Raw genomic sequence first — 12,820 nt, forward strand, 5'->3', positions numbered from 1 at the left:
GGGGGTGGGGAGGCCGCACACCCGCAGCTCCTGCAAGCGATCGGGCGTCTCTAGAGACGCCTGATCGCTTGTATGTAAACAGCCATCGCTGGCAGTTTACATGCTCACAGTTTTCCCTCTCGTGTGCGCGCTGAGTGCCGCACACGAGAGGGGGGAGGGGCAGGATGTCTTAAGACGCCCTCCCGCTCCTAGCAGACGTCCGTCCGGCCGTTCACAAACGGCCATGGACGGAAGGTAGTTAAAAAAAAAGATCACACATGAACTCATACACACGCGTACACATGCAGAATCACATACATACAAGCGACAGGTTGAACTTGATGGAGCGGTGTCTTTATTCAACCTCAAATACTATGTAACTATGCGATGGTCGGTAATCTTGGTTCCATATTAGTAATGCGGCAGGGAGCAGACAAAACCACAACCGCTGTATAGTAATCACTGCATCAGGCAGTCAAAGCTGTAGTAACTTGGCAGTAAATGCTGGACATAGATGTCACAAAGGCTGCGTAACAAGCTGGACAAAGCAACCAAGCCTCTGTTATTGTGCTGTAAATACATCATCCGAAGTAGCTCTGTAAAAGTTATGTCATTGCGGGGTGTCTGATAGTGGCAGTAACAGAGTATATTCTATGGTGATGGTTACATTGTTTCCATTATTATTATTATAATACAGGATTTATATAGCGCCAACAGTTTGCACAGCACGTGACAACATAAACGGAGACAGTACAAATACAATCCAATGAAAGATGGTTAGGACGGCCCTGATCCTGAGAGCATACAATCTAAAGGGAGGGACAAATGATACAAAAGGTGATAGCTGTGGGGAGAAGAGTTGTGGGACTTCCCTGAAGTGATGAGTAGGAGATATCTGGATAGGTTGGGGTAGAGAGTTCCAGAGAATGAGTAGCATGGGAGCAGTGGCGTGCACAAGAGGGGTGCGGGGGGTGCGGCCCGCACCCGGGTGACACCATTGGAGGGGTACCCCTTGTTTTGACTGATGAAGGGGTTCCTGTGTGTCCCCGAAACGTCGCACTAAGTGTGTTATTTTGCTTTTGATGTACGTCAATAAAATAGACGTAATCGATTTACTATTGGAGTGCCGGTGTCTATTTCTTTTCACCATTGGAGGGGTGACACCAAAATGACTGACAGTCATTTTGGTGTCACCCCCCTCTGAAAAGTCGGGCGCTCGCTCATGGACCGAACGCCCGACAGTATTAGAAGAGAGAGGAGGGGACCCGGCAGCATACCTTATCCCGCCGGGTGACTGTCCCCTCCTCTCTCTGCCGGCATCCATCACCAAGATGGCCGCCGGCAGGTATCAGAATACTGCTGCACGTGCGCGATGACGTCCCGGCGGGGTGACACTCAGTTACCGCTCCGGGTGTCACCCAGCCTCGGGACGCCTCTGCATGGGAGGTGATCGATGAGGAGGCTAGAGAGCAGGATGTCTTGGGAAGAGGGGTGAAGACGGGTGAGGATGGTTTGGGTGATATTTAGAGACAAGGTTAGTGATGTAGCTCAGGGAGAGTTGTGAATGGCTTTGTAAATGGGTAATATTTTGAATTCTATTCCTTGCATGATCAGAAGCCAGCGGAGAGATTGGCAGAGAGGGGAGGCAGACACTGAGTGGTTGGTAAGGTGGATATGTCGGAAGTGTCTGGCAGCATACTCTGTGGACTATGGAACATCTCTCACTTCCTCATAGAGATCAGACGGGAGTGCTAAATAGTCCTTTCCTAGAGACACCACGCTTCTCCTCCCACACATAGGGTACAGTCAGTGAGCGTTGTCACCCTAGGACAGGAGGTCTGTTACTGGCAGGATCACCAGGAGAAAATAAAGGGGGAAAAAGGAAAACTAATACAGCCACCTCATCTGTAGACTGGTAATCTGCAATGTATTTTATTCTTGTGTTTAGATACTCTTTCACACTTGACTGATGGGTAAGTCATCTCTTTTTACATGATGTTCGCTATTTGCAGATTGGTGGTCGATGGGGGTCCAGATGATGCAAACAGATATTACAAAACTGCAAGTCGACCAAAAAAAAGATAGTAAAACGCGACTATGAACACAACGTAGGGTTTTAACCCGGAACGTTTTGTGCCTTTAAATACACTTGGGGGTCACTCACTGTCCTTACCGTACATTGCCCTTCCCCCAGCCCAGGGGTAGCCAAACTCCGGCCCTCCAGCTGTGGTGAAACTACAAGTCCCATGATGCATCTCTCTCCGGGAGTCATGTCTGTGAGAATCTTGCAATGCCACGTGGGATTTGTAGTTCCACCACAGCTAGAGGGCCGGAGTTTGGCTACCCCTGCCCTAGCCTATAAGACAGCGGACCCAACCAACGCACTGTATATGTAATGTGTTGGCCATCCATGTCTTTCCCTCCTCTGATTGGTTAACGCGGCGATATTTTGGTTATGCCGCCGACATCTGATGTCATTTTAGTGGAGAACAGATGTTAATGTTTCTGGAATCTTAAAATAAAAAACACAAGGGGGAGTCTTCACAAATGTGAGCGTGCCCTAAAAACAACACGGCTTTGTCAGCTCGGGGGCCTCTGTTGTGGTGCGGCGGAGGGGCCTAATCACTTAACGAGCCTAAAAGAACGGCGGTGCGGCATGAAAAGAGAAGGTGTGCGTGAATTTAGATTTCTTTGGACGCACTCAAGCTTGCGGGGAAGGGGGCCCCCTCTCTCTAGCAGGTAGCGCAATAAAGTTCACTGAACACGCATAAAACAAGCGATTGGTGAAAGGCGAATGGATGAGGGAACGCATTCAACGACACCTTATTTACCGGCACAATGAAAGGAGACGGCTCAATGCATTTCCAGACAAATGTCCGCACCAAATATCCGAAAGAAAGGACGAGAGGCAAGTCAGATTTCTAACGCCACAGGAATGGAGTTTGTCCCGGAGAAGAGGGGAAGGAACAGGAGGGCTTCATCTCAGCAAAACTCAAACTGCAGCTGAGAGCCGAAATGTACTCTCGTCATTTTGTATGATGTAGAGAAGGATTAAAAGCACTTTTGGAGGAGATTTCTCACTTCCTGTCTCGTGGAAACTACAGGAAGTGAGAGGAAATCTCACCAAAGTCAGGAAAATCCACTCCTAGAACGTTGTCACCGGAAGAGGTGTCCCCTCTATTCCTGGTCTGATGGCAAGTAAAAATGTAGGATCTTTCCTCACTCTCAGTCCCAGAGACAATAGTCACCAGAACAAATTGGAAAGGTGAATCTCGCCAATGGAGGCACACAGCAATAAAAGCCTGCAAACAATTTTTTGGAGAAAAAAGTATTGCCCTCCCAGGTTTAGCATCTAGACGTTTACTTGTGCGGTGCCCTTCCCCTCTCACCTTCAGAGCGATGAATACACGTGTGCTGGTTGTCGCTGAGGAAGAAGCCATCTTTGCAGCGGCATTCGTAGCTTCCCAAAGTGTTCACACACGTCTGCTGACACCCCCCATTGTTGGACAGGCACTCGTTTACATCTAGAAAAGAAAAGAGAGATGGACCATTAGAGTGTAAGCTCCTCCTGTACAGAGACTGATGTGACTGTGGGGGAGGGGACATTAGAGTGTAAGCTCCTCTGTACAGAGACTGATGTGACTGTGGGGGAGGGGACATTAGAGTGTAAGCTCCTCTGTACAGAGACTGATGTGACTGTGGGGGGGACATTAGAGTGTAAGCTCCTCTATACAGAGACTGATGTGACTGTGGGGGGACATTAGAGTGTAAGCTCCTCTGTACAGAGACGTATGGGAATGGCTCAGTTTTTCCAGTCCACAAGCTTTGGTAATGATAAGTCCTGCATTGGACGAGGTTTATTGACTGATATTTTAGCTCATGTACAGTAAAAGACCCCATAATATAGTGCTGACAATGAAAGGGTTAATTGCACCCTGTAACACAATGTGTAAGCAGTAAAGGAGTAATTGCCCCTAAAACTACAAAGTACCGGAAAGTGAAGGGGTTAATTACTCTTTACAACACAATGCATTGTCAATTCCTTGCCTATAACACAATGTACACACTAGCAATAAAGCTCATTCTCCAGATATATAAGTTGCCTGCCAGGATGGGGTTAATGATCCCTTTAATAAAAGACAATCTAAAGGTGCCCATACACTGCACGATTATCGTACGATAATCGTATGCGATCGGGCTTTCGTACGATAATCGAGCAGTGTGAACGGAGACGTGCGACCGTTTCTACTGTACGGTCGCACGTCTTCTGTCGAACCAGCATGTTCGAAAACCAGCCGGGAATCGTACGATTCTCGGCTGGTTAGAACGGTGCTCGGAAGATAAATGCTGAACGGGCCGGTGTGCGCACGCGCACACTGCCCGTTCAGCATTGCGGTCATCGGAAGCCCGCCCCTCAGGAGGGCGGGCTTGCGATGATCGAGAGTGCGATCTGCCTGTCCAAGATAGGCAGATCGTACGTTTTTTTAATCCCTTTACAACCATCGCAAGACTAAAGTCTTGCGATGGTTGTAGAGTGTATGGCCACCTTAAAGGGTGAAGTATTTCCCTTTAATGCCACTATATATTCCCTGAGTGATCAGTCCCCCTTTTAACACCATGTAAGCAGTGATGGAGTAATGTAACCCTTTCAATGCCTGTACATTTATTATAGGGATGATACCCTCCCTTCCCCCACATGCTTATTCCCTTTACACTGTATTAGGAGGCATACATAACCTTTTATTTGCCATTATATATCATTTACACAGATACATTGTATTAGAAGGAGCAATTACAATTTCAGCGGCTGATGTATTGCACAGTGTGGAGTAATGGACCCATTCATACTGTAATTTAACCCTTTCTTGGCAACACATTGCCTTAAATGCGTAACCCACCCGAGCCCTGCGGATACGTTGTCATTTTAGCGCTATATAGAACTCATCGTATTTTGCTGTATTCTGGTGGCCTAATAACCCTTTTCCTTGCCAGCGTTGTGCGTTAGAAGAGACTTTTGCTCCGTCGCTGTCGGTGATTAATTAGCCTTCCTAAAAACGATGTAACGGCAGTGAAGGAGTTAACTACACGTGTTCTGCACTGACAGCGACGGAGCAAAAGTCTCTTCTAACGCACAACGCTGGCAAGGAAAAGGGTTATTAGGCCACCAGAATACAGCAAAATACGATGAGTTCTATATAGCGCTAAAATGACAACGTATCCGCAGGGCTCGGGTGGGTTACGCATTTAAGGCAATGTGTTGCCAAGAAAGGGTTAAATTACAGTATGAATGGGTCCATTACTCCACACTGTGCAATACATCAGCCGCTGAAATTGTAATTGCTCCTTCTAATACAATGTATCTGTGTAAATGATATATAATGGCAAATAAAAGGTTATGTATGCCTCCTAATACAGTGTAAAGGGAATAAGCATGTGGGGGAAGGGAGGGTATCATCCCTATAAGAAATGTACAGGCATTGAAAGGGTTACATTACTCCATGATGTAATAATACATTCTAACAGGGAAGGGTTAACAACGCATATAGAAGAAGATGGAATGTAATACAGTTCTGTGTACTGGTGTTAAATGGTCAAGTACTATGTACCAGTAGCAAAGGGGTTAACTGTCCCAGAGGCATAGACCAGTAGCACGGGGGTTAACTGCCCCCAGAGAGGCATATACCAGTCGGAAGGGGTTGGCTTCCCCCTCTATAGAGGGTCTCTAGTGCTTTATTGCTCTGCAGTCACACTTATTAACCTCCTCATTTAGCAGAGTAAATAGCCCGGCTGTGTCTCCTCTGAATGGCCGGGTGACAATGTGTGACAACAACTCACCCTCATAAAAGCCATTGATTTGCATCTTCAAAGAGGACTGACCTCATCAAACTTTATAGTGTCCCTGCACTGAGGATCGCCGCTCAACTCCTGACTGCCATTTGTCCTCACAGACCTCAAAAGCCAAATCTAACCAAATCGTTCAGTTCTGAGAGGTTTCTGCCAAGATGAATCTCATAATTATATCCCTCAGGAACCTGAGAAATGAGATCTCCCACCAGAACTTCCCACCAGATCCCCCCACCAGAACTTCCCACCAGATCCCCACACCAGGACTTCCCACCAGAACTTCCCACCAGATGCCCCCACCAGGACTTCCCACCAGATCCCCCCACCAGAACTTCCCACCAGATCCCCACACCAGGACTTCCCACCAGAACTTCCCACCAGATGCCCCCACCAGGACTTCCCACCAGATCCCCCCACCAGAACTTCCCACCAGATCCCCACACCAGGACTTCCCACCAGAACTTCCCACCAGATCCCCACACCAGGACTTCCCACCAGAACTTCCCACCAGATCCCCACACCAGAACTTCCCACCAGATCCCCCCACCAGAACTTCCCACCAGATCCCCCCACCAGGACTTCCCACCAGATCCCCCCACCAGGACTTCCCACCAGATCCCCCCACCAGGACTTCCCACCAGATGCCCCCACCAGGACTTCCCACCAGATGCCCCCACCAGGACTTCCCACCAGATGCCCCCACCAGGACTTCCCACCAGAACTTCCCACCAGAACTTCCCACCAGATCTCCCCACCAGAACTTCCCACCAGATCCCCCCACCAGACCTTGCTATCAGAACTTCCCACCAGAACTTCCTAACAGATCTCCCCACTAGAATTTGCCACCAGATCTCCCCCCAGAACTTCCCACCAGAACGTCCAGGTCCACCTACCTACTGAGGCCATTACAAAGCCAACTGATTGGGTAACCTCACCCGAAAGGTACTGCAAGGAAATCTCACCATTGTGGGAGGGGCAGAGACACAAACTACTGGGGGGAAATCTCACCATTGTGGGAGGGGCCGAGACACAAACTACTGGAGCAAATCTCACCATTGTGGGAGGAGCAGAGACACAAACTACTGGGGGGAAATCTCACCATTGGGGGAGGGGCAGAGACACAAACTACTGGGGGAAATCTCACCATTGTGGGAGGGGCAGAGACACAAACTACTGGGGGAAATCTCACCATTGTGGGAGGTGCAGAGACACAAACTACTGGAGGAAATCTCACCATTGTGGGAGGGGCAGAGACACAAACTACTGGAGGAAATCTCACCATTGTGGGAGGGGCAGAGACACAAACTACTGGGGGAAATCTCACCATTGTGGGAGGTGCCCATACACCGCAAGATTATCGTACGATAATCTCCCATTGTGGGAGGGGCAGAGACACAAACTACTGGAGCAAATCTCACCATTGTGGGAGGAGCAGAGACACAAACTACTGGAGGAAATCTCACCATTGTGGGAGGGGCAGAGACACAAACTACTGGGGGAAATCTCACCATTGTGGGAGGTGCCCATACACTGCACGATTATCGTACGATAATCTCCCATTGTGGGAGGGGCAGAGACACAAACTACTGGAGCAAATCTCACCATTGTGGGAGGAGCAGAGACACAAACTACTGGAGGAAATCTCACCATTGTGGGAGGGGCAGAGACACAAACTACTGGGGGAAATCTTACTGCTGGAACCTCTGAGTGATATGCAAAGCTTGTGTGTAATTCAGCTTAAGAGGTATTTTAGGGAGTCCTGGAAGAGCTCAGTATTGGTGGACATTGTGGCAGAGGGTGGAGAGGGTAAGAAAGTAAAGGTGCAGCATGAGAGAAGACCGAGCGAATAACTTGTAACAAATAGAACATGTCTCACTCGAGGGAACTATCCATCTGATACAATGTATCTTTCTGTTCATAAGTCAAAACAATAAAAAAAAAAAATCAAAAACCCCAACTTACCGCCACAGTTATGTCCGTCATTGGCCAGCTGGAAGCCGTCGTAGCACGTACATCGGTAGTTCCCGGGGATGTTGGTGCACTCGTGAACACAGTCACCATTGTACTCATTATCACATTCATCAATGTCTGCGGGATAAAGGCAGCAGCAGTTAGTGTGATGGATTTATGGCGGCCTTCACAGCTCACTGACACCAGAGAAAACACTCGTCCCCCTCCGATCCCACTCATTGTCTTGCAAATGTCCTGTTTTTGTTGCACTCCATTCTGAAGTGTCTGCAGAGTGGCTTCTGTCAGGGGGCCAGACACTGATTAATGAGCCGGTCCCTGAGTCACCACAAAGGGTTAATCCTGCAATGACTGATTCATATATTGCGCTTCTCCTACACACTCAAACTTTTATAATGTTACAGTAATTAGTTTATACAATTACAATACAAAAATGTCACGGTTTTAAAATCAGCATCTGGCTTTTTAATTAGACTGAAGATCATCGTAACTGGAATAAGAAAATATAAAGAGAACATTCCAAAGCTTAAAATGCAGCCTATCCAATCACTAGAGAGCGGTGACATCACTGGGAATGCAGCCTATCCAATCACTAGAGAGCGGTGACATCACTGGGAATGCAGCCTATCCAATCACTAGAGAGCGGTGACATCACTGGGAATGCAGCCTATCCAATCACTAGAGAGCGGTGACATCACTGAGAATGCAGCCTATCCAATCACTAGAGAGCGGTGACATCACTGAGAGCGCAGCCTATCCATTCACTAGAGACCGGTGACATCACTGAGAGTGCAGCCTATCCCTTCACTAGAGACCGGTGACATCACTGAGAGTGCAGCCTATCCCTTCACTAGAGACCAATGACATCACTGAGAGCGCAGCCTATCCCTTCACTGGAGACCGGTGACATCACTGAGAGCGCAGCCTATCCCTTCACTGGAGACCGGTGACATCACTGAGAGTGCAGCCTATCCCTTCACTAGAGACCGGTGACATCACTGAGAGTGCAGCCTATCCCTTCACCAGAGACCGGTGACATCACTGAGAATGCAGCCTATTCGTTCACATGCATGCTGTTGTCTCAATGAGCATGTCAGGAAACCTTAAACACGCCTCACCTTCACATGTTGTGCCATCCCCTTTAAATGCGGCTTTGCATATACACTTATATGAAGTGGGTGTGTCTTGGCATATGGCGTCGATGTGGCAATTGTCCAATCCCAGCGCGCACTCATCGACAGCTGCGAATACAAAACATTATATAATATTTCAGAAGAGCCCAACGACGGAGACTATGGGGGGCGTCACCCGCAGGCATTCTGACTGTTTTTGCCTCTTGCCTTTTTACATACACATATTTATATACAATATATTTAAGCAGTATACATTTATACATTATATATATATTTTATTTTTTCTTTGTATTTATTTTGTAGCCCTGATGAAGGGGCGGGGGGTGTTTTGAGCCCTCGAAACGCGTTTGGTGTTCTAGGTGATCATATGATGAATCGTTAAAGCTGCTTTCACCATGTGGTCTGGCGTCCCTGTTGTGTTTTTTACATCTTGAACAATAAAAACCTGAGAGAGCTTCCGACTCGTCTTTGCTCCATCCAAGTTAAAGGAGAACTATGAACTTTAATCTGAGCTGACCTGTGACAATGAGACTGTCACAGGTCGGCTCAGTAGATCGGAAAGTGAGCGAACACATAACGGCGCTCGCTCACTTCTCGATCTATCCCTGCAGACAGCCGTGACAGGGGAGTAACTGGATTCCCCCCTCCCCTGTCCAATCATCCAGCGCTGACTGGCGGAACGGACGGGGGAGGGGGCGGGTACAGCTGGCTCTGCCTCTGGATAGGCAGAGCCAGCTGTCACTCACGCAGCTGGGCGGATCCAGACAGTAATGTCGGGGGCCGTCCCGGCTGCGGCGTCTCAGTATACCGCGAGCTGTAGCTCCCTATATACTGAGCCTAGGGTGACGGGAGGACGCTAGTTTGTGTCCTCCCGTGACCCTAAGGAGAACTATGGGGAAAACACTGACCCCATACTTCTCCTTTAATACATGAAGTCACATTTTAGTTCTTACAGGCATTTATATAGGGCTACATATATTGGTCATTCACACCAGTCCCTGCCCCAAGGAGCTTACAATCTAAGGTCCCTATCTCACATACATACAGGAACAATTTAGACCGGAGACAATCAACCTTCCGGCATGTCTTTGGCATGTGGGAGGAAACAGGAGTACCCTGAGGAGACCCACACCAGCACAGTGAGAACATGCAAACTCCAGGCAAACGGTGTCCTGACCGGGATTCAAACCATGGACCCCCAGTGCTGCAAGGCAGAAGCGCTAACCACATGGCTGGTGATGAACTGCAGTTCCGCCCCTTCCCAACTCCATCCAAAACTAAGCAAAAAACATCTGGTTTTAGATACACTTTAAAGCGTCCCTCCACCCAATCGTCCTGCCACAGTCGAGAGAAAAAAAATGGCGGCCAGGCGGAACGGACGGGGGAGGGGGCGGGTACAGCTGGCTCTGCCTCTGGATAGGCAGAGCCAGCTGTCACTCACGCAGCTGGGCGGATCCAGACAGTAATGTCGGGGGCCGTCCCGGCTGCGGCGTCTCAGTATACCGCGAGCTGTAGCTCCCTATATACTGAGCCTAGGGTGACGGGAGGACGCTAGTTTGTGTCCTCCCGTGACCCTAAGGAGAACTATGGGGAAAACACTGACCCCATACTTCTCCTTTAATACATGAAGTCACATTTTAGTTCTTACAGGCATTTATATAGGGCTACATATATTGGTCATTCACACCAGTCCCTGCCCCAAGGAGCTTACAATCTAAGGTCCCTATCTCACATACATACAGGAACAATTTAGACCGGAGACAATCAACCTTCCGGCATGTCTTTGGCATGTGGGAGGAAACAGGAGTACCCTGAGGAGACCCACACCAGCACAGTGAGAACATGCAAACTCCAGGCAAACGGTGTCCTGACCGGGATTCAAACCATGGACCCCCAGTGCTGCAAGGCAGAAGCGCTAACCACATGGCTGGTGATGAACTGCAGTTCCGCCCCTTCCCAACTCCATCCAAAACTAAGCAAAAAACATCTGGTTTTAGATACACTTTAAAGCGTCCCTCCACCCAATCGTCCTGCCACAGTCGAGAGAAAAAAAATGGCGGCCTCCAGAAACTCTGCCGTGACGGCACCCAGTAAATAACGTGTCTGCGGGGAAAACTTCTCCGGAAAGTTGAACTTGGCCGGTCGGAGATGTGTGGAGTGTTTGTTGGAATTCTGCGCGGCGAGGACGGAATACAGGATCCTTTGTGGGGATTAGAGAGGAAACGCTTGTTCTCCTTTCACAGAGAAATGTCAGGGGGAAAAAAAATGATATGCGGCGGAGTCGTGCACAGCCGACCGTCACAGCGCCCGAAAGAAAACGCGAGCCCCCGCGCAACAAGTACCTGAAAGGTGGACTGTACCCACCGCTGGCAGAAACCAAATCGAATGGCTGCTACGGCGCGAGAGGGGATCTCGCCGACCGCGTACAATCACCAAACGTCAAGGGAGAGCATCGGGAAATGGGGACCTCGGATGTTTTGGGAAACGTCTCCGTTTCTGAACGCTGAGGGGGCTCGTTCACACCAAGCGCGGAGCAGATGCAGAGCAGTTACAGAACGGATCAAAACTGCGTCCGATGTATTCCAAATGGTATTTTGGGTTCTAGTTCACACCAGTTCCAGAGCATGTGGAAAAACTGCAGCACGCCCTATTTTTTTCTGCTCTGGAACGCACTAAAACGCATGCAAAACTCCCTGGAACGCACTGAAAGCCCATTTTAGGCACACACAAAAAATGGCCCGGCAAAAAACAGTGCACTGCGTGTGCAGAAGCTCCTGCAGATCCGGTCTGCATTTGGTGTGAACATGTCCTGAGGGCTCATTCACTAGCGCTGGGCTGCAGAGCTCAACGTGGTCACAACGCAAAGTCAGGCAAAGTACCAAACAGGACAGGTCGCATTTAATCGCAGCGTTTCCAATTGCGTCGCAGCATGCGCTGGAAGGAGGGAAGTTGAAGCAGCTCTGCGGTGCATATTAAAAACACTCTGCAGCACAATACATTGCAAGGGCGCCCGGCGGTGGAAAGCGATGGGTTAAACGCATGTGCTATGGTGGGAACAAGACCTTAAGTGCCAACTCCGGGGCATGAGAACCGGGTTTAGAGAATTCAACATGCCTTAGCGTCAGCTGCAAACCTCCGTGAGTGAGCGTGAGTGTGTTTACACGTCAGAGTTACTGCAGGCCCTAATCTACTTGCAGATCATGTGTGTATGAGTCTATGTACATTGTATGTGCAGGTCATGTGTGTATGAGTCTATGTACATTGTATGTGCAGGTCATGTGTGTATGAGTCTATGTACATTGTATGTGCAGGCCATGTGTGTATGAGTCTATTTACTTACTATTTCATTGAGTGTTTCTCTTATTCCTTCAGTTTTTATCTTCACTACTGTCAGCAATTTGGTTGACATACCCAGTTGGTGACAGGTCCACTTTATACAGATATCTGGGTTCTCCTACTGTCACAAGAGGCCGACATGCCCAGTTGGGGACAGGTCCACTTTATATGTATGGAGACACTGGGGCTAGATACTCACTTTTTAAAGTATGGACAAGTAATCAGAACACTTCTATTGGATCCGCAACCCAAAACCTCCAACTTATTTTAACCCCTCTGTAGCCGCAAAGTATTTCCTATGTCACTCGCTACCTGGGAGAGAGACAGCCAATGTGTATGTGAGATGTCATTCGCTGCCTGGGAGAGAGACAGCCAATGTGCATGTGAGATGTCATTCGCTGCCTGGGAGAGAGACAGCCAATGTGCATGTGAGATGTCATTCGCTGCCTGGGAGAGAGACAGCCAATGTGCATGTGAGATGTCATTCGCTGCCTGGGAGAGAGACAGCCAATGTGCATGTGAGATGTCATTCGCTGCCTGGGAGAGAGACAGCCAATGTG

General features: G+C 48.8%; 1 protein-coding gene across 1 annotated transcript in view; it reads right to left on the reverse strand.

Moving 5' to 3' along the window:
- Nucleotides 1-12,820, reverse strand: part of SCUBE2 (signal peptide, CUB domain and EGF like domain containing 2) — a 76,063-nt gene that overhangs the window by 55,168 nt on the left and 8,075 nt on the right. Inside the window, exons 2-4 of the mRNA XM_018571147.1 lie at nucleotides 8,910-9,032; nucleotides 7,786-7,911; nucleotides 3,369-3,503 (exon numbers count right to left, since the gene is read on the reverse strand). Of these exons, the coding sequence (XP_018426649.1) occupies nucleotides 3,369-3,503; nucleotides 7,786-7,911; nucleotides 8,910-9,032 (384 nt within the window). The remainder of the gene's footprint in view (nucleotides 1-3,368; nucleotides 3,504-7,785; nucleotides 7,912-8,909; nucleotides 9,033-12,820) is intronic.

This window comes from Nanorana parkeri, unplaced genomic scaffold (assembly GCF_000935625.1).
Source record: "Nanorana parkeri isolate BGI_ZX_2015 unplaced genomic scaffold, ASM93562v1 scaffold1687, whole genome shotgun sequence".
In the NCBI taxonomy this organism is placed as follows: Eukaryota; Metazoa; Chordata; class Amphibia; order Anura; family Dicroglossidae; genus Nanorana; species Nanorana parkeri.